The 22,914-nt window shown below is 34.3% G+C and overlaps 1 protein-coding gene across 3 annotated transcripts in view; it reads left to right on the top strand.

The window, feature by feature from the left end:
* Nucleotides 1-22,914, top strand: part of ATP2C1 (ATPase secretory pathway Ca2+ transporting 1) — a 144,813-nt gene that overhangs the window by 90,035 nt on the left and 31,864 nt on the right. For all 3 annotated transcript variants that reach the window (XM_012766894.2, XM_076005372.1, XM_012766897.3), the window contains 9 exons: nt 3,810-3,965; nt 4,698-4,766; nt 5,950-6,025; nt 8,725-8,791; nt 13,402-13,526; nt 14,400-14,497; nt 16,433-16,528; nt 16,613-16,702; nt 18,728-18,832. In XM_012766894.2, coding sequence (XP_012622348.1) covers nt 3,810-3,965; nt 4,698-4,766; nt 5,950-6,025; nt 8,725-8,791; nt 13,402-13,526; nt 14,400-14,497; nt 16,433-16,528; nt 16,613-16,702; nt 18,728-18,832 — 882 coding nt within the window. The remainder of the gene's footprint in view (nt 1-3,809; nt 3,966-4,697; nt 4,767-5,949; nt 6,026-8,724; nt 8,792-13,401; nt 13,527-14,399; nt 14,498-16,432; nt 16,529-16,612; nt 16,703-18,727; nt 18,833-22,914) is intronic.

Below are 22,914 nucleotides of genomic sequence, written 5' to 3'. Positions count from 1 at the left end.
TCTCCCTATAAACAGTTACCTTATGTTATTATTTATGTTTAAGATTTACTTTTAAAATAAAAAATCTTCAGAGGGAAAAACATGAATATAACCTCTCAGAGAAAATTCTGTAAGTGTATACAAGCATTTGTTTGCTTTTAAATAGTAACAGGTCTCTTTTCTAATTAAGATCTCAGAAAATAACATAATCCTGATTGTTGTAAGAAGCATTAAAGAGGAGTTTGTTAAATAAAATGAACCTTATTTAAGTTGACTTTTGTAATTCAGAAAAATACATCGTTTTTTACATTCTTTGCTTAATGTGTTATACCTGTGATCTCTTATAAGTAGTTATAGAACTAGAGGGGAGGAATACTTTGCACATTGATCCTCTAAATAATTAAGCATAATCTGGAGTTAATGTCTGTCAACATTGGAATTTCATGTCCATGACTTTCTATCTGTATGAGGTTGAGTGAATTGCCTAGCCTTTTAGAGTGTCAGCTAAACAGTTATAATAATAATAGTACTTGCCTCATAGGAATTGTTAGTAGAATTAAATGTGATAATTTAACATAGATATGTAGCATAGTGCTTAGCAGATACTAAGCAATGAAATGTTAGCCGATTGTTATTAGAATCATACTGGAATTTTTCCATCCAAATATGATTCCAAATCATATTTGGATTTTTTCTTACCTTTTTTTCTAACAACTGCCACTTCATTTATTTATTTTTTTATTTGTGGGAGGAGTTGAAAAATAAAACCAACTTAACTATAGAAATGTAGCAAAGTAAAGGGAAAGTAGCACACCAACCCAAGAGGCAAAGGTTGGGGAGATAGAGATGGGTATAGTCTGCATATATAATAACATGCATGAATGCCCCACCTGCTCTGGACTGCCTCCCCAGAAGGCAAGCACAAGGACGTATTTTAAGAGGATGTTTCCCTCTAAATACCTGAGAATGCTTCAACTTAAAGCTTAAGGTTAAAAAGAGAAAAAAAAAGAAAAAAACCTAAAAAACCCCATGAACCCTCCAGCCATAGCCACCTTCCTTTATTAATCATAGAAGTTTCTTTTCATTTTATGAAAAGATTAATAAAAGTATTGAAAAAATTATTTTCTCATCTGATATTTGTAAAGATAATAGAATTCGTAAATTTTTTCAAAAACAGACCAGAAAGTACCCTCCAGTTTCCACCCCTGTTGGTGAGAGGTTCAGCAGGACTAGAACGTTTGGGATGCTGGAGCTGCTGGTGGAGAATGGGAAGCCCAGCCTCCCAGAAGAAATCTGAAAATGCAGATGTAGGGGCATGTGGGATGTGGTTAGGAGCAAATCCAGGTGATACATGGCTGCACAGAAAAGGGGAACACAAGGTGGTCAGAAAGGCCTTAAACTCCTCCTTGACATATAAAACCAGTTTTTACAAAGATCCAAGCAGTTTGGTCCTAAACTGAGGTGAACACTTCAGTGTTTATTCACATGCTTTGGTTTTCTCATTTAGATTCAAAGTTACCCAAACTAAATCTTTATTACTTACTATATATGCCTATAAAAAGAAAAGGAAAAGCCGGGCGCAGTGGCTCACACCTGTAATCCTAGCACTCTGGGAGGCTGAGGCGGGCGGATTGCTCGAGGTCAGGAGTTCGAAACCAGCCTGAGCAAGAGCAAGATCCCGTCTCTACTATAAATAGAAAGAAATTAATTGGCCAACTAATATATATATATATATAATTAGCCGGGCATGGTGGCGCATGCCTATAGTCCCAGCTACTTGGGAGGCTGAGGCAGAAGGATTGCTTGAGCCCAGGAGTTTGCTGTGAGCTAGGCTGACGCCATGGCACTCACTCTAGCCTGGGCAACAAGCGAGACTCTGTCTCAAAAAAAAAAAAAAAAAAAAGAAAAGGAAAACAAAAAAAAGAAGGACTTTTAAAATCAAGACAGAGAAGAAGAGATTGAATCCATCAAATTAGACCTCTTAGCTCCAAAAGAAATGAAGTTAAGAACAAAACTGTTAGTTTCTAATAGGGAACAAACCAAAATCCAATCATTCTCTCTCTCTACTCCTAGCTCAACCCATCACATCAACAACAAATAAGAAACACAGTCGAAGCCCAGTGTGTTTGTTGTGTTCTACTCAAGACCTGGGCCTTACCCCAGACTCCGAGGCTTCCTCTGTCCAGTGGGACACAGTGCCAGGGATGCTTTCTGCCGTAGTAGGATTCTGCATGGCTGGTAGGGGGTGGGAGTGGGAATTTTAGAATGTGTTAGTGTGAAAAGTTACTCAGTTCTAAGGTTAATTTGGAAAGAAAAGCCAAAGAAATCTGTTTCTTTAATGAAGAAAAATTCATTGCCTTCAAATGTGGCAGGTGTTTTTTTTTTTTTTAATCTTAGTTGGATTGAGGTAAGGAACTCAAATTTACCTGGCTTGTGTTTGCATACACAATTATATTAAATATGAAGTCTTTTAAAGACTGAAGGTCTGTTGATTTGTGTTTTAAGGAATAATTTTTTGTAAGCCTGTTGATAATAAAATGCATTTCATTGCCATAGTACCTAAACTTTTGGGAAGTGCCAACACAGTTTTGTCTCTTTGGAATCATATGATATAATTTATTTTCATGCTAAATAGTTTTAAACTTCATGATCTAATGTAAATTCTTGATTGTTTTTACAAAGTTATATGTTTACCTAGCACATGAACATAAGTATGTTCTTGCCCCCCAGGTCTTTGTACTTTTTGCTTCCTTTGCCTTGAATCCTTTGTCCTGATCATGGCCCAACCTTGAAGTTGTCAGATCGGTCAGGGCTCTGTATATATTACCTGATTTTGAGGAATGCTCTCTTTCTTCTATCTAAAATGTCACTCTATTTCTATTATTGTCCCCCTCGCCCCTCCAGCATTAGAATAATGGCTAAGGGTAAGAACTTTATTTTCTTCATTGCTGATTCTCCCACTGTGTGATACAGCACAGGGCCTGGCACATTATAAACACTAATAAATCTTTGTTAAGTTAATGAAGGAATGGCATTGATCAAATTAAAATGGTTTTATTGCAGATGTGGGGAAGAAGAATTTGCAAATCAGTTTTTTATAATTTTATATGAGATTATTTAGGTATTTATGCTCATAAAGAGATGAACTAATTAAAAAGATGTGATTTATTACCTTTCATTCCTCCCCTCCAAAAAAGAAAAAAAAGAAGTTTTAAAGTTTAGAGTACTTAGTACATAGTGTGAACTTTAAGAGGCCTGAAAGAGAACACCAGATCAGCTTAAAATACCAGTGAAATTGCACAGTAATTTATCTTATTTTCTTTCCAAGATCTAGCTCAGTGCCTAATGCATATGTTAAGAAAGTCAATAAATGTTTGTTGGGTGAGTGAATGAGCCTGTAAAATTAGTAAAATCATGAACTAGTTCCTGATTTCCCAAAGAGTATCCTAAAGACCCTTGAATAAGAGCTTCTGGAATAAAATGGATCAAAGTAGTTTGGGAAATACTGTGTTCCATTAATTCTCAAACTTGAGTGAGTGTGCACTAGAATTGCCTGGAGAACTTGTAAATACAGTCTTTTAGGTTTACTTTCCCCACTCCTGTGTTTGAGGTAGGGCAGAGGATTGGCATTTCTAGTAAGTTCTGAGGTGGAGGTGATGTTAATCTTGCTGGGGCCATTCTGGTCTTTTGACTTAGAGTAAGGATGTGTGATACAAAATGTGGCTAATCAATAGAATGGGAATATTTGAGGAAGAAGTGATGGTTACAAACTCTTGAGATGTTAAATGTAGCACAAACTTGAATTCATGGAATTCTTTATGTTCCCCAAGGCTGTGGATCTTTCCATTGATGAATCCAGCTTGACAGGAGAGACAACACCTTGTTCTAAGGTGACAGCTCCTCAGCCGGCTGCAACTAATGGAGATCTTGCATCAAGAAGTAACATTGCCTTCATGGGAACACTTGTCAGATGTGGCAAAGCAAAGGTAATTTTTTTCTGGTTTTGAAAAAAGAAGGTCCTTTGTTTTTTCAGTTCTTTTTTTTACTAATTTTATGTGGATTTTTTTCTAAAATATATGACAAAAGATAGAATTGAATGTAACACTTGGCACCTATTTGCGATATTGGGGAGAAATTGTGTCCTGAAGAAGAATATATTTGTAGTTCTGTCATTTACCAGATAATAGATTGTCCTCAGTACCTGTTCCTTTTATAAGACAGAAACGAGTAGTTCATGGATATGCTCATTGCTAGTTAAATAAAGTTTTAATTGAGTTGATATGATACTGGCTATAATAGTCTGACGATGTATTGTTCACTTACTGATTGATTTCAAATACTGTCTTCCCTGGATTCTAATATCCCACCGATAGAAAAGGCACCATTAACTAGCTTATGAGGGGGAAAAGAAACTAAGTTAAATGTCTCTATTGAGTGTAATATAGATGTGAATTTCAGAAATGTTAATAAAGGCAAAAAAATGGGCCTAGGAGTTGAGTCAGTAATGTGTTTAATGAAATATTTGTTTGTTTGTATCATAAAGAGTAAATACTAATAACAATAACATAAAGTAAATTTGCTAAAGAAACCTTAGATATGTATGTCAGACATCTTCACTGTATATAAAACTTTGAAAAATAGGGACGAAAGCTTTCTTTTTTTTTTTTTGATAGGTGATTCCATTGAATGTAAATGTATTTTCCTGCTTTCCCCCTTAGGGTATTGTCATTGGAACAGGAGAAAATTCTGAATTTGGGGAGGTTTTTAAAATGATGCAAGCAGAAGAAGTGAGTACTTAATATGTTGATGCATTTATTTCAAATGTGAAATTCTCCATTTGTTAGTAGAGGAAAAGAGAATATTGATGGATTATTTTGAGTACTATTGAGAACATTATTTTATTCAGAATATCACTCAATTGTCTCTGTTTAGAGACATAATTAGAAAGCCTGTAATTGGAAGGGCCTGAATTGACATTGTCAGTATTCTAAAAGATTTTTATTTTTATTAATTGGTTATAATAGAAAAAGATTTACAGGTAGTAATTTGTAGATCTTATTCTTTCTAGAAATTATCTTTGCCATATTAATTTTAAGGATTACTAATTAGTATATTTACACCTCAGAACACTTCTACCAAAATTTCCAACTTTACATAGTTCTTAGTAATGGAGGGATGGGTAAGATTGCCAAGTGAAATAACCTAGAAGATATTCTTGGTTAAGGGTATTAAAGATGAGTTCTTTCATTTAAAATACTTCCTTATATATAAAAAAGAACTTGTATTCTACAAATGTCATGTCCTCCTTAAATCATCTGAATTTCTCAGGTAACCTGCCAAGATTGTGGTATGTGATACAATATAGAAACCTATTCCAAGAAACTTGGAAGTGAAGGGATGGGCAGAGAAGAGGGTTAGCAAATCAAGGAGCTCCCACGGGATAAACAGACTTATGATATTAGCATGTTTGTGGGTAGAGAAAGGGAAAAACGGGAAAAGTGAGGGAACAACTGATGGTAATGAAGTCCTACAGAAGTTGCTAGGAGAGAGAACAGATTTTTTCTTAAAGGGAAATGTAGGGAGAATGGACCTTTACAAATAAACATGCTTCTTAAAATTGAGAGAGTTTTCATTCCTTACTGTGTGACCTTGGGAGTTGTTTATTGGCTAAACTTGAATTTCTTGAAGTTCCCTGAAACATTATATATTCATAGTTTTGCCATTTGCCAGATAATGGATAGTCATCAGTACCTGTTCCTTTTTTAAGATAGAAACAGTGGTTCATGGATATGTTCATGGATAGTTAAATAAATTTATTTACTTGTTTGGTAATATTAATATTTACCTTGTGAGACAGTTATATGGTTAACTTAGAAATTGGTATGCCAAGCACTTAGCAGAGTCCCTGGCACCTGGTAATGCTGAGTAGATTTAGCTAATTTTGGTGACATTCCTTTCCAATTTGTTAAGGCACCGAAAACTCCTCTACAGAAGAGCATGGACCTCTTAGGAAAACAACTTTCATTTTACTCCTTTGGTATAATAGGTAAGAGAAGAGTGAGTATGTATATGTTACATTTTTATTTGTGTTTTCTTTTTTGAATATGAAGGATGGTGATATTCTAGTCTTATTTATTGGTTTTTCTTTTTATAAGCTTAATACTTATATTTTTAAAATTATGAAACTAATCCCTAGCCATTGTCCTTTTCCACAAAGTAAAAAGAGAACTCTGTATAATTCTGATAATCAGAGAGTATCACTATAAACATTTTAGTATTTTTGTATTTCAAGTCTTCAACAAAATTGTGATTTTGTTGTTTTATGGACTTCTTTGTTTCACTTATGTGATCATAAACATCTTGTCATCAAATAGATGCTCACCTAAAGTAAATTTAAATGTATAGTGTTCTGTTTTGTGAAGGAGAAGAAGTAAATCAGACTTCTTTTAGACATTTACCTATTTTTTGAGCTTTTAAGCTCACGAATAATTCTTCAGTGCAGGTATTTTACTGTAAAGATCTCTCATTTCTTTAGGTTAAATTCTGAGAAGTAAAATTATTGAGTCAAAAGGTATTCATGTGGTTTTAAAATTTTGGGCCAATTTTGAGTGTTGGCATTAACTTCACAGGTGAATAAAAGACTTTTCCTTATTTTACTTCACAGTTCATTATTAGAGAAACTGAATACTTTATCATATGTATGTGGATTACTTTTATTTCTTTTTATAATCTGCCAACTATTTTTGTCCCTCCTCTTGTGTCTTGAGTCTTAGATTGATAACAGCTCTTTATATAACTAGGTTATCAATCCTTTTATTGCTTTAGATACAAATAGTTTTCTCCCCAATTTTTAAATTGCGTTTTAGGGATATATAATAAATTTGGTAGGAAGGAGGGGAGGATATATGTTATTGAAACATTCCCCCTTTCCTGAGATTCTGTTGGCACCCTCCTATTGATGATCTCTGCAATCAAGATGTCTGTGTTCTATTCATAAAGACTCTCCCAACCTCATGTTCATAAGAACATTTATTTAAACATTGTTCTACAGTTTTAATTTTTGACACTTAATTTTACTGTGTTACTTAAAATTTATTTTAGTACATGGCTTAAGGTAGAATTATAAATTTTTAAATCAGAAGGCAGTTAATTATCCTAGTACCGTTAATTCTATAATCTATTTTTTATTTGATGAGTTGAAATGATACCTTTATCATACATTAAACACTTGTATTAATTTTGGAGTCTTTTTACCTTTTCTTTAATTCTTTTACCATGTTATTTTCATTATTCTAGCTAGCTTAGTATTTTCAAGTCAGTAATACAGTTTTAAAGCAATATTTCTGCTATATAACTTCAGTGAAATAATTTCTTAAATATTCTGTTTATCTCTTTATCATAAAGTAGAAGGTAGGAAGATATTTCATTATTATTGTTTAACTAGTGTGTACTTTCTCATAGCTCCTTTCCTTTGATTATTGCTATTTATTTTCTAGAAGTTTTATAGTAAATTTGATAAATTCAAGGGCATTCCAGCCAATTAAATCTCTCTAGTTTATATTAATACTATATAATAAAACTATCTTATATTTAGTGATAAAAATGTTTCAACTTGATGATTATCTGGTTTTATATTAGTATAATACATTGAACATGATTTTTCTTGTGAGGGTAATGTAGAATAGACTGAGGGTCCAGATCCAAATCAGGAATCAGCATACTTTTTTTTTTTGGCATAAAACGACTAAATAGTATATATTTTAGGCTTGGTGTTCATATGGACTTTGTTGGACATATTTCACTGTGCTGTCAATACAAAAACAACCATAGACAATATATAAACAAATGGATGTGGCCATATTCCAACAAACTATTCCCCAAAATAGGCAGGAGGCCACAGATTATAGTTTGCTGACCCCCTGGCATAATTAATTGGATATTATTTCTTTTATCAGGATAGTATTTGAAATGGATCTTAGAAGGTTACTATCTGGATCATTATATTGTAGTTAATATAAAGATTAAAAAAACTTGTTTTAAACATTCATATTGATCTGGAATACAATTTTGAAGTTGTTTTATTTTATCAAACCTGTGATGGTACTGTTTCCTTTTTCCTCACAAACCTGGTGGTGTACTTCTTGCCCCCTCTTTTTAAAGATAAAAGGTTGAAACAGGGATTGTGGTTCATGTCAATTGATTTTTAAAAAATTTTTTAAATACTACAATTGTAGTAATTTTTAAATGTTAATGTAGCTTTAGGTGTCTTAAGGTACATCACTCTTTGAGCTAAGTCTGAAGTGTTCCTTTGAATGCAGTATATAAGTGTAATGTTTTGATATCGAGTTATGAAAAATAAAATTCCAGGGTTTATTACTGCAAAGTTGATATAAATAGAAAGCCAATATGCTTGATGCTGCCTTCTTTTTCCCATGGTATGAAAATGTTGGTAATATTTTGTCATATTATCAGATACTATTGCATTAAGGGATGTGTGGGAGCAGTGGCAACCAGAGGTAAAATTGTATATGTATGTGTGCATGTGAGCATGCATGCACAGTATTGACATTAAGCAGTGTTAACTTTAATCTCCCCTGCTTAATGGACTTTCATAAAACTTTTAAATTGTGATCTACTTTCCTTTTTATATACGAAGGGGCCTTTTGGATGCCCTCAGCTTGTCATTCTATCCCTTCTACGTGATTTTATATAAAGAGGAAAAATATTTATTTAATTCTGTTCCAGGTATAATCATGTTGGTTGGCTGGTTACTAGGAAAAGATATCCTGGAAATGTTTACTATTAGTGTAAGGTAAGTTCTAAAACTTTATCATTCAAGTGTCTTTTACCTCTCTTATTTCTCTGATAGGCATAGCTTACATTTCATTATGGAGGTCAGTATTATGTAGGGCCCATGAGAGTATAATATCTTAAGTAGGTCAAAATTCATATATTGAAACGATCTCTAGGAAAATGAAAACCTACATATATGGTGGTGGAGGAAACCCACACTAGATATATGGAATTATTTACCCACTATTGCATCATTATGTAGAGATAAACAGTTAAGGATTGTCCAACTGAAGACACAAACACAGACTGAAAAAGCCCACAGTATAGAAACTGAATTATTAATCTCGGAGGAAAAAGAAAATTCAAAAAGTAGAAGACAGATTTAAAAATAAATGGAAATGTATATATTCTCAGAGATTTGTGAAGAAACTTCATTTATGACAGTTGGACAGATCATTGTAGAAAAAGATCAAAGAACAAAAAGTTTTTAGAAGTTAAGGTTATGATTGGAGAAATTAAAAATTAAATTGTAGGGCAAGGGCTTCCAAAAGTTAGAGCAAAAAATCTAAAGCAGAATGAGATAAAATGACAAAGAGAAATAATTTCAGGAAATACTATTTCTAACTAATAGGAGTTTTAAAAAGAGGTAAGAAAAAATTATATAAGACATGATAGATGGATATTTTCTTGAGCTAACGCAAGAAGTGAGTCTTTATAAACTGAAAGGCTTCACTAAATGCCAAGCAGAAGGTAAAAAACTCAACTTAGATGCATCATTATGAAAGTGAAGAAAACAAGTCAGGTTATCTACAAAGGAAGAATAATTAGGCTGACATCAGACTTCTCATTAGCAACTGTCATTTGTACCACAAAGTCTTTTTAGGTTCTTCTAAACATTCAAACTCACAAGACTTTCATAGGCTACATTTGGTACCTGTGTCCCGAACATAGGAGAGCAACTAAAGACATCCTTCTTCTGGGAGAATCTTTGTAGCAGCCCATGTAGCAGTTCACTCAAGTATAAGGAGATGACGTCAACCTTGTGACTGTGGGAGCTAGCCTGGGTTAAAATACTTCCTGTTCCACAGAAGACAACATCTCTTGAAATAAATACTTTCCAACCAGACATGTCTATTTGTAAGAGTCACTACACTCAGGATACTCAAAGTTATGGCTTCCTATAAGATAATTATAATTTTCCCAGTCCAGAGACAATTTATCAGGCAGAGGGATCCCTTTATTATAAGTGGTGTTGCCTAACAACATACTTGACATACTACCATCATCAGGACACTAGGGGAACAGAACAGGATTGTTAATTAAATGCAGAAGAAGAAAAGTATTTTATTAACTTCATCTACAGCAACATCAGATTACATTAGAGTACAGTGGGGCATTGATATGAAATTATGGGGGAAAATGGTTACAAATATGTAAATGGTACCTAGCCAAAATATCAATCCAATTAATTTGCAGATAAGTAGGCAAGTACTCAAAAATTTGTTTCTTTCCTATCCTTATATGAATTCTAAGAAAACAAGGGTGAAAGAAAAGAAGATGATGATGGGTGGATATAAAAATCAGGCATCTAAGGAAAAGAAATCCTGAATGACATCCATAGTAGGCCTAGGAAATAATAATTCAAGTATGAGAAGAAAAATCATCATCTTTCAATAAGAAAATCAAATAGATTAAAGGAATAGATAGAATGAATGAGAAGTAAAAAGGTATTTGTGATACAGTAAAAGAATGTATTTTTTTGTTCAAAGGGGTGAAAATGCAATTTGAAACTCTTGGTTTAAAACTGTATAAAAAAGCTGTGGGTTAAATAGGAAATAAATTGAAAGTGGGGTGGGAGTTTGAGACACTAACCATTGACATATTATCTTTTGGACCCAATTATGGTTTCTGAGGAATTTTTTGGGGGGGGGTATTTCTAACTGTTTGTACAGACTGACATACAATGACTTTTGTTCTTTAAGGTCTTCCAATGGAGAAGACATTAAAAAATTTTAAAATAGAATAAAACTTATTTTGTTTTTGTTATTACCATATGTGTCCATTGGATTCTTTTATAAATTTAAGATACATTTGCAGGGGTCCTCAAACTTTTTAAACAGGGGGCCAGTTCACTGTCCCTCAGACCATTGGAGGGCTGGACTATAGTTTTAAAAAAAAACTATGAACAAATTCCTGTGCACACTGCACATATCTTTTTTTGAAGTAAAAAAACAAATGGGCAAAAACACCTGCATGTGACCCATGGGCCGTAGTTTGAGGACGCCTGCATTAGAGGATCTTTAGTGATCTTATTTTTTAAATTTCTGAAATATTTGCAGTTTCATCACCCTAGTAATTCTTTTAAAATTATTTCTAGTAGTGCTAAAAGTGACTAAAACTATAAGAAAGCAGAACAATGATGGAATTAGTGAGAAGATTGATGTGATAAAATAAATCATCACTATTCTATTATTCTTTAGTTTTCTTATTGTGTTGCCCAAAGTACTGCATCATCATTTAAGAAGGTATAAAAGAAGTCTGGAGACACAATCTTTGTAGATTTTTTTTTGTTTTTATAGCATTCATTGAACAAAAGTGAGAATTCAGAATTTTTTACTTGCATAATGCAAAGAAATAACTGATAGAGAAGACTTTTCACAATTATTAGACAAATTGGAAGATGACTGTAAAAAGCCAAAGAGAAGCAGTATAGGCTATAGTGATGTGAGTAAACTTAATCATATAAGTGAAATCTCAAGATTGTGAGTCCTTAGATGGTGATACTCAAGAGTGACTGCTTAATGTGCTCAGGATTTTCACAATTCAGGATTTTCACAAACTCCTGAATTGATGAGTGAACAGTATATTTCTAAGAACAATGAAGAAACGGGGATTATCTTTCAGTTAGTCATTCTGCAGCAAGGACTTTATCATGTGATATTTTCCAACAAGTATCCAGACCATCCATTTTTGCTGAAAGAATGTCTGACAGTATTGATTCATCTTTTATGGTGCTTATTTACCAACATTTAAATGTGAAAGTATATATTTCTTAACTCTTTGGTATACATTGTTTGGCCAAAAGTACTGTAAATGTTGTTCATCTGCTTTCAGCCTTTAGAATCAAACTGTAAACACAGCATGAAAAGTGTTTTTTTTTTTATTTTTAAAAATTTTTTCTAACATTTTTTTCTCGTTTCTTTCTTTTTTCTTTTTACTGCACTCTGTTCATTGTAACATTCATATGAAAAGTTTAATTATTGTTTAGGAAGGGATGTTAATGATACTAAATCATGGTAAAGAAAAAGTAATAGAAATTAGGGAGTAGAAGCAGCAGAGAGAATAGTGATAGAGTAAAGGATAGGAGTGCTTGTGTTCTTAACTGTAGCATAGTCAAGAGATAATATTTGGAATGACACCAAAAAAAGACTTATTTTTTTTTTTTTGATTACAAAAGGAAATAGTGAAATAGTTTCTTTATTTATTTTATTATTTTTTTAAGAGGTGGGGTCTTGCTCCATTGCCCAGGATGGAGTGTAGTGGCACAATCAGAGCTGACTGTGGCCTTGATCTCCTGGGCTCAAGCCATCCTTTTGTAGCTGGGACTACAGGTGCACGTCACCATGCCTAGCTAATTTTTCTTATTTTTTTGTAGTGATAGGGTCTTCCTGTGTTGCCCAGGCTGGTCTTGAACTTCTCTCACCTCAAGTGATCTTCCTGCCTCAGCCTCCCAAAGTGCTGGGATTACAGGTGTAAGCCACCACACCCAGCTAAGTTTTAAAATAGTAATAAAGTAAACATACCATACAATTTACTGTTTTGAAGTATGCAGTTTGGTGGAATTAAGTATATTTACAATGTTTTACAACTGTCACCACTATCTATCCCCCAGAACTTTTTCATCATCCCAAATGAAAAGCCTGAGCACATTAAGTGATCACTCCCCATTTTCTCCATTCTGCCCCCAGTCCCTGGCAACCATTAATCTGCTTCTGTCTCTGTGGGTTTACCTATTCTAGATATTCCATGTAAGTTGAATGATAAAATATGGGGCCTTTTGTGTTTGGCTTTTTTTCGGTTAACATGTTGTCAAGGTTCATTCATGTCAATATTGGGAATTAGTACTTTGTTCTTTTTTTGTGGCTGAATTCCATTATGTGCCTAATCACAATTTTACATTCATCAGTTGATGGATATTTGTTTGGCCTGTTTCCATCTTTTGGCTATGGGTATTGTGAATAATGCTGCTATGCACATTCATGTACAAGTTTTTATTTGAACTTCTACTGTTATCATATTTTACCAATGAAGAAAATAAACTAGACAGATGAATTAATAAGTAGCCCAGGGTCACACAAGTAAAAGTTGGTGAAACCAGGGGTACAAATCCAGGCAATTTGATGTCAGAATCTATATTCTGTAAGTACTGCTCACACTGGCAGCTAGTAGATGTCTAGTAAATGTTAATCAACTTTCCTTTCCTTTCAAGAAGTTCATATTTTAGGTGTTGACAGTATTAATTTTGTATTTTATTAGTCTTTTATTTTAAGTAATATTGAATTCAGAATATTGTTGTGGGTACTATTTAACTTGCATTTAATGCTATGTGTATATGTATATTGGTTATAGTTTGGCTGTAGCAGCAATTCCTGAAGGTCTTCCCATTGTGGTCACAGTGACACTCGCCCTTGGTGTTATGAGAATGGTGAAGAAAAGGGCTATTGTGAAAAAACTACCTATTGTTGAAACTCTAGGTAAGTATGTGTTAAGAGCATACTTAAAGGCAATGAAGTGTTAGTTCACGTCAACAGTGGATCATCTTTGGGCTTTGCAATTTTTGTTTTATAGGTTTGGATAGTGATATTTGACTCTGGGTAATATTGGGTTTGGTTTTAACTACCAAAAAAGGCAGTTAAAAATTTATATCTCTCAGGAGAGGGGACTTTAAGAGAAATCTTTCTGTATCATGGAATGTTCTAATGTCAAATCGTGGGAAGATAAAAATCCATATAGCAAATGAAACCTTGAAGTAAAATTAATAGAACTTTTTTCTTTTGACATGTTGTCAAGGAAGGTAATTGATAATTACAGATCTCAAAATGCCATACTTGAGTGAAATTTGCTTATGAGAACAGTTAAATATAAAGTGGTTATATTGTTGTTTCTTTATTTGCAATATACTGAAAAACTTTTTTTTTAAATTTAAGGTATCTAAAAATGTATTGAATTTAATTTCCAGTTTGCATTTTCATATTAAGAAGGTGAAATACCTTGAGAAATCCTGACTGAAGAAATCATATGGGTTTATATTTAGGAATGTGTTCAACTTCCTAGAAAACTATATTTTATAAAATCATTATATAAAGTTAATATGGAGTAGCTTTGTAGAAACTAACTGTAAGCAAATAAATAGGAGGAAGTCAACATCTGATTTTTATTTTTAATTTCAGAAACTTTACCTTACGATACAGCAAGCATAATGAGAGAAATTAAGCTAAAATTATCAATGAGCATCCGTAAAAAATTCAGAGAAGTAGGACAGTATTCTAGAGTCTTTGATTTGTTTTCTGTGTGAACCTGTATTTCTTCCTTGTTCTGTTGGTGATTTGTAATGATTTATTCTTTAGGCTGCTGTAATGTGATTTGCTCAGATAAAACTGGAACGCTAACGAAGAATGAGATGACTGTTACTCATATATTTACTTCAGATGGTCAGCATGCCGAGGTATTCTATATGTTTTTTAAACAACAGTTAAGAAAGTTGATGTTTAACATTCCTAACAATTCCAATGTCTTAACCTTCAAAAGGGCCGTAAATTAGCAGTTATTTCCTTCCTGTGTGATTCTACAAAGTCTTTATCTCATTCCACTTGTATACTTGTTCAATCCAGAAACTTGGATTTCTTCTTGACACTTCTCTTTCAATTATCCCTCGTCCATCCATCCATCCATCATCAAATCTTGCCAATTTTGACCTAACTTTCTTAGCCATCTATTTTATAGCCAGCTTTCTTAGTCTAAGTTACCATCATCTCTTACCTTCCCTTCTGATACAGCCTCTTGACTATCCATTCCTGATGCCCTCTGTATGCAGCTTGAAGGATCTTTTGAGAACCAAATTTTGAGCATATCACTCCTTAAATTAAGATACTTAAATGGCTTTCCACTGTGACTAGGATTCTGAACTGTGGCCTCTCTAGGCCCTACCTGTTCTATCCCTTATTTCCCTCTCTAGCCTTATATGCTCCCCTTTGTTTTCTGTGCACCAAATATGCTGGCTTTATACTTCTTTCAGTTTGACAAAATTCCTCCTACTTTAGGACCTTTGCTGCTCTTCTCACTGCTTAGGATGCTCTAATGCTGCTTCATCCTTTGTACCTCAGTTCCAGCCCCACTTCTTCAGAAAAGCTTTTCTGACCATTCAGAATTGGGCCTATGTTATGTTTTCTTAGCATTCCATATCTCTTGGTCTGTATCCCAACTGAAATTTTCTGTTCCCTTTTCCTATGATACCACAATTTATAAGTGAGTAGGAACTATGTTGCCTAGCACAGAGCCTACCTCATAGTATAATAAGTACTTGAATGAAAAATGAATGAGCGACTTTATTTTAAAAATTATATATCGACAGTTTCTTAAGTGCTCATACTATGCAATGGTTCTTCCTAAAGCTGTTTGTAGACAGGTTCCAATCCCAGCCAGTCTTTGCAGGATTTGTGACTAGAGTGCTCTTAACACTACTTATGATGGGTACAGTGTTTTTTTAATGTATTTACAACTAATTCATTGAGCAAAGTAAGCATTAGACAGATCGACAGAAGTTGTAGTTGGGTCTGTTTAGGTCCATTTTACATAGGCCTTAAAATGTGACTGTTGCTATTTAGGATATTAGGTTTGCTCAAGGATATACCCAATGCTATGTTGGTGAATGTGCTCTTTCTGGATGACTCAGAAGGGTCATTGGGGTAACATGTGCTTGCTTATATGATCCAAGTATGGATGATAAGCTAGGATATTAGTTTTTCTTTTACGTTCATCATTTTATATGTCAAGCATTAGCCATTTGTTATTTTCTCTCTAAACTGTATTATTTTTATTATGAAATTTATTTTTGTTTGGCTTGGTTTGTTCTAGCCTATATAGAATAAGTATCTGGCTTGTCTCTATTTGATTTTTAAAATTGTATAATATGCTGTGTTAAAGTAGTTTGTAAGTGCTAGGGTAAATCTCTTGTCTCTGAGCCTGCATATTTGCAAAAATAAGTCTGTTTTTGTCTAGATCACAGGTGTGTGTCAAATATTAGATGTGGTAATGGATATGAGTTCTTTGCAACCCTGTAGTATGCAATGTAAGTGTAATGTTATGTAAATGTAAGCTAACTTGTGTATAGAGATTTTTATGGTGTATTTATCCTTTTAATAGTATATCATAAGTGGAAGACAATATCTTTTTAGGTTAATCATCATGAAAATTAGAATCTATATTCCTTTAACGATTAAATGTCCTTTTTTAGACAAATTTTAATGCTTTTCTAGGTGCACAATTTAACAATGCCATGATATATGAAATGGAATAAACATAACTCTTTATAGTTTTTGGTTCTCCTAAGGCTTGTCATTGCCTACTGTTTGTATTATTGATTCCACTTTGTGTTCTTTAGGTTACTGGAGTTGGCTATAATCAGTTTGGGGAAGTGATCGTTGATGGTGATGTTGTTCATGGATTCTATAATCCAGATGTTAGTAGAATTGTTGAGGTAAATATTTTCCAGGAAGATGACTTTCTTCATAATGACTTATAACACAGTGATGGCTTCAGAATTTGTATGTATTTTTCTTAGGCGGGCTGTGTGTGCAATGATGCTGTAATTAGAAACAACACTTTAATGGGGAAGCCAACGGAAGGGGCCTTAATTGCTCTTGCAATGAAGGTATGTACCTGATCTTTGACATATGAGACATTACCCTCACAATAGAATGTGAGGCCAACAATTTCAGTATTACTTATTTTTAAGTTTTGAGTGAAGAAGACTCACAATATTTTATTATTTTTACTGCCTTCCGGGAACCAGTTTTATTCCTGTAAATATAGAGCATAGAACCTTTTCAGCATAACCTCATTCCTTATGCAAGGTATAAACTAATGAGCAGTCATGGATTTCTTCCTAGGAAGAAATATTTCTGTCTTCTATAATATGGAGATCTATGCGTGAAAAGCCAAAATGTGTGTAATTGCTGAAAATATTAACTTTTGAATGAGTAAAAGGCAATGTTTTTTAGTATTTCCCTATAAAGATATAATTCCAACAGTCATGAGAAATTAACTTTTCTTTTCCTATTTTTCCCTTTCCCTCCTTTGTCAGTTTCTCTTTTTCTTTTCTTTTTTGTAGAGGCAGGGGTGTCGTTTTATTGCCCTGGCTGGTCTTGAGCCTCTGGGCTCAGTGATCCTCTCAACTTGTCCTCTCAAAGTGCTGGGATTACAGACTTGAGCCAACTGCATCCAGCCTCAATTTCTCAAAAAAGAGTGTAGAGTTACAATTTTTATTGGGAAGAGGAGGTGTTGTTCTCAAGTTACCTTTTCATCTGTCCCAATTGATCTCTTTATCTCCTAAATTGTACATTTAATTCAGTGAGAAACCTAAAACTCTAGTTTGTCACACCTGTAACAAAAAAAAACTGCTCCTAGTCTGAGGAAACAGAGACTTGTGTGAAGCAGGATGCTTCTAAATGAAGTTGCTTGAAATGAAAGCCAATATAGAATTGTAGGTTATTATAACATATTTAATTTAATAAAATAAAATTGATAGAATGTATATGTTTTATTCTACTTATAGAATGTTTCAGAATGTATATATTTCCTTGACAGACAGCTCCATTTCCTTATCTTTGGGTCTCTTTGTAACGAAAATAGCATAGTATATCTTTTAAAAAGATACTAAAAACACAAATCAGTTGTCAACTATTTCTTGTGTTATGCTTAAGAATATATTTGCTTCTTTGAGAAAGGTATGAAACTACCTTCTTTTGGGTAGAGACCTCACATTTTAGGTAGGAAGTTAATGCTGATATTCCTGGAACAAGCAAAAGGCAGACTAAGATAATGGACAGTTAAATCTTAAACATTGAGCCACATGTAAGAACTATAAATTCCGAGCTGGTAGCTGGGGCTGTGAAGGGTAGGAAGGTTTAGATGACTAGGGAAAGAGCTAGAGTGGAGGCAGAGAGGAATAAATAAGCTTAGAATGAGTTATGGCTAATGAGTTGGCTAACCTGGATGAAATGAAAGGTTTTTGAGTAACCAGGAGGATTGTTAAATAGGCTGTCTATGGTGGGTTTCTGGAGGACCTTCAAAGCCAAGAAGAGTCTGAACATGTTTTAATAGAAAACAAAAAGTAATAAACTAGATTTTTGAGTAGGTTATTTTTTGATATTTGGAAAAATATGCAAAGGCTATTGGGAGGGAAAACAGCTACATGATGTTGGTAGTAGTTAGGATATAAAGTGTTGGAGGGTAAGGGGCTAGGATGGTAGCAACAGGCGAGACAATTGTCATTCCCTAAGAAATGGTGGGTTGAATCTGCAGTGTGTCTTTATTATAAAAGTACATGCTCAGTATTGGTCTGGCACTTTTTTAAAATTTGTAATCCTGCTTCCTTCCAGAATTTGAGCCAATAGAGAGGTATTAACATAGTCATTGTTGTAGATTGGTCTACATGTAGTACAGATAACATGCTTTTAAGTCTACTATCTTCACACCCAGGCTTTCATGTTGAAAATATATATTGCTATTCAGGGAAGTATAGTTATATATAGATGGAACATTGCTATTCTGTCACCATTATTTGAAAAATAATTCAGGTATCTCTAGCCAAACTAAGTCATGACCCTTGTTCTTTGTTAAAGGAAAAAATAGTAACATATTGGTGAGAAATAACTTTTCTTTTTGTGCCATATAGATGGGTCTTGATGGACTTCAACAGGACTATATCAGAAAAGCTGAATACCCTTTTAGCTCTGAGCAAAAGTGGATGGCTGTTAAGTGTGTACACCGAACACAGCAGGTATCCATTTGTTTACTTACACTTACATCCTGTTCAGCTTAGATGACTATTTTTTCATTTATTATCAACTTTTAGTTTTAAGCAATCATTGTACATAATAAAGACCTATTGTTTTAAATTATGTATAATTAATAGTACACTCATCTCTTGTTCCTGTGTTCTCTTTGACATACTTTCTCTATAGAATTCGTGCATAGATACATTTGGTTTCGCTGTGTGAGCAAACAATTTAAATGAATTATAGCCTGGTCTCCGTCTTCTGGAGCTTGTGACATCTGGTTTTCTCAACATGTTTTTCGTTCTTGGTTCATGAGAGGTATCTGCTGACTCTGTGTTCTAATTTGTGTTCTTTCACTGAAGAAATACCTCCTGAACAAACAAAACCACATTACTTTGTGGAAAAGTGGTTCCAAATATGTATAATTAATGTTGATTGATCCAGTTTACAAACTGACAAACTGGCATGCACTGATATTTCAAGCTACCACCTTGTTTTGGGTGCTTTATAAATTTTTACATAGTATAGTAAGAGTACAGTGTATAATTACATCACTCATAGTTGCTATTACCAGCTTGATGATTAAACTTTGTCCTTAAAAAATATATTGTTTATGCATCTTTTAATAGTAATTAATAATTGGTTATGTGTTTTCATCTGTGAGCAAACACTTTGAAACCAGTTACATCTCTGTAGACAGGAGTGGGTGAAAAGATCCCCTCTACCCATAATAAGTAGAAAATGTATTGGTTTTAAAAGAAAGGCCAGGCAGGGTGCTGTGGCTCACGCCTGTAATCCTAGCATTCTGGGAGGCCGAGGTGGGTGGATCGCTTAAGGTCATGCGTTCGAGACCAGCCTGAGCAAAGCAAGACCCAGTCTCTACTAAAAATAGAAAGAAATTAATTGGCCAACTAAAAATATACAGAAAAAATTAGCTGGGCATGGTGGTGCGTGCCTATAGTCCCAGCTACTTTGGAGGGTGAGGCAGAAGGATTGCTTGAGCCCAGGAGTTTGAGGTTGCTGTGAGCTAGGTTGATGCCATGGTACTCTAGCCTGGGCAACAGAGTGAGACTCTGTCTCAAAAAAAAAAAAGAAAAGAAAAAAAAGTAAAGGAAGCCAACTTGGCTAACATTCAACTTGTGAATAGAAGTCTTCCAGGAACTCTGTACATGAAGGCCAAAACAATATTTCTATTCTTTAAAGGAACTTTTACAAACTCCCAGGAAAGAAGACAATTGGAAATAAAACTATAAAAATAAAATGCCAGTCACTTAAAACCTTGTAATATAAGGCTTTCAAAAATTGCATTAGACTTCGGTGACCCTTGACTAGCTGTGTCACTTGACCACATAGTTATATGGCAAGAATATGTATATGACTTCTTTTGATGGGCCTATTTCGCTGCATCTTATAAACCATCACATAGTACTTCAAGATAACATGGCTCATGTAATGTTTAATAATTTTATTTTTCAATCATTTTGAATCTAATCTCACCAAAGTTTTACACTGATAGATGAAGCTTTGCCGTAGCGGTTGTGGAGGATAGGAAGTGGCAGGATATAAGTTTGAAACATTTGATTCTTCTTCCTATTTGTAGACCTGAAGAGTTCCTCTTACAAAACAAACCAACCAATGAAATGAACAAACCCAAACCTACAGATGTGACCCAGTATCTAGAAGACATAGATAGGAGAAACTTCCCAATTTCAAAATAACTCCAGTGGCTTAAATAGTTTGTTTTTAGAGGGCTTTCATTTAAACATGACAATATATATTTATCTCTTTACTCTCACTGGAACTTACCAAAGTCACAAACAAGGAATAAAAGATACAAATTCAAAGTATAGGAAAGACTCAAAGTGTCAGGTACCTTTGAAGGCAGAGAATAAGGCATAAGGCTAAAAATAGTAGAGAAGGTTGAAATTCTCAATAAGGAACCAACAGAACTTTCCAAAGTACTTTTGCTGCTGCTTTAGGCCAGACCATTAGCTTTATTCCTGTGGAATATCAGAAATGTGACCTTGGGGATAAGGGTGGAGGGGGCAGGATTAAGGTTTAAGACTGAAAACAGAATGATTAAGGGGATGTCATTGTCCTGAAGGATAAACCTCCAGTCCTTAACTCAATTTGTCTTTTAGAATGCATGCAGATAGGTGTCTCCCTGCCCTCATTGCCTAAATCAGAAGTTTTAGAAAAGCTATCTGGTCCCAGGGAGGTTCCCATAGTAAAGGCCACCCCTAACCAATCTCTGTGTTCATTGGAAATGCTTACCTACTTCTGGGCTTTGTCTCTTCACTCCACAGTTAGGTTTACCAGTTGATTAGCTCTGCTAATATCCATGGAGCTTCTAGTTTTCATTTGCTTTACTCTTGAATGTAAATGGATAGGCAGGGATTACTACATACTTGGGGAAAGTCTTTAGTATGAAAGTCTCAGACCAAACCAACAGAAAAGTGGGTCTCAGAAACAAAGGTAATGCTAGATGCTGAAGAAAATTTTCAAAGACCATAAAAAATGACAAAAAAATACTTTCAACAGAACGTTTATCAAAAAAAGTTAAGGAGCCTATCAAAGTAGAACAGAAAGTGAAGAGGAGTACAGCATAAAAGATAAGGTAAGAAATTCAGAAAATAAATACAGGGGATCCAACATCCATCTAATTGTGGTAATAGGAAGAGAACACAATGTGTATGTTATAGGGGAGTGCAGTGAGGGTGCAATAAGACAAGGCCCATTATTAAGAAATTTGAGGACACTTGAAGACTGAGAATTTGAAAAACTTCCATAGGTTTTTAGGGTGGGAGAAGAGCTCATGTAAAAATATTGAGGAATTAAAGTATAGTAGTCTCCCACGTGGATGCCTGAAACCATGGATAGTACTGAACCCTAATATAAACTATGTTTTTGTTTTTGTCTGATAACATAGATGACTACTAAGTGACTAATGGATGTGTAGCCTATACAGCTTGGATATGCTGGACAAAGGGATCATTCACATCCTTGGTGGGGCAGAGTGGGATGGTGTGAGATTTTCTCACACTATTCAGAATGATGTGTAATTTGAAACTACTGAATTGTTTGTTTGGAATTTTCTATTTAGTATTTTTGTACCACAATTGACTGTAGGTAACAAACTTGTGGGGAGTGAAACTGTGGATAAGGGTGATGGTGGTGGGTGGTTACTGTAGTTTCTTTATACTTTTCAACTGTAACACTGAACACTAGAGGCTGGAATTTAATAGACAAAGCCTTCAAAATGAGAGGAAATTTATTTCTAGCTAAACTTATAAATGTGAAAATAGAGTAAAATAATGTCCCATACCACATACCCTTTATTAGAAAGACATTGGTGGATAATAAATCAAAGAAAAGGAAGACTTAGAATCCAGTGAAGATAGAAGATAGAAGTAAAGGGAAGTTCCTAGATACTAGTGGTGCAGAAGGCCTAGAAATAAGCCAACTCAAGAAAAGGAAAGAGGAGTGAAGGAGGGCAGTCTTTAGTGAAGGTAAAGAAATAATAGATTACTTGCTCTTTTGATCATGTGAAAAATATCATGAGAAGGGTTTTATGTTACATTGAAGAGTTCAGGAAGAATGAATGATAGATGTAAAGAAAACTAAACAAATAAAAAGTGGTTATTAACTTTATAAAAGACCAAACTTGAACAGGGAAAGAAGTATCTTATTTGATCTATCGGTCAGGATAGGCAGTGAAAATAACACTGTGCCCCCCTGTTGCCTCCTTACCCCCAAGCCCAGGCAGATAGAAGCTGTATGTCAGCGTAAGCACACACTGTCACAGCAGGGGTAGAGGAATAGCAAAGCATGCACTGGTCCCCAGATTTCCATTTGGAAGTGACACAAGTACTTCTTGTATTTATTGGCCCAAGTAAGTCACACCTGACTTCCAGGGTGAGGGAGATGACAGGGAAATCCATTTCTACCTGCAAGGAGAACTAGGATGTTTGTGAGCTGCCATAGTCTTTACCACACTTGGCTCAGGAGTGAGGAATCATCATGTAAGTGGAATATTGCTAAATTTTGCTTTAACCGTATCATACAGATGGGGAAGGGAGGCAAT

This window comes from Microcebus murinus, chromosome 1 (assembly GCF_040939455.1).
Source record: "Microcebus murinus isolate Inina chromosome 1, M.murinus_Inina_mat1.0, whole genome shotgun sequence".
In the NCBI taxonomy this organism is placed as follows: domain Eukaryota; kingdom Metazoa; phylum Chordata; class Mammalia; order Primates; family Cheirogaleidae; genus Microcebus; species Microcebus murinus.
Note: the sequence above shows the minus strand (reverse complement) of the source record. Positions and strands in the feature narration are given on the sequence as shown.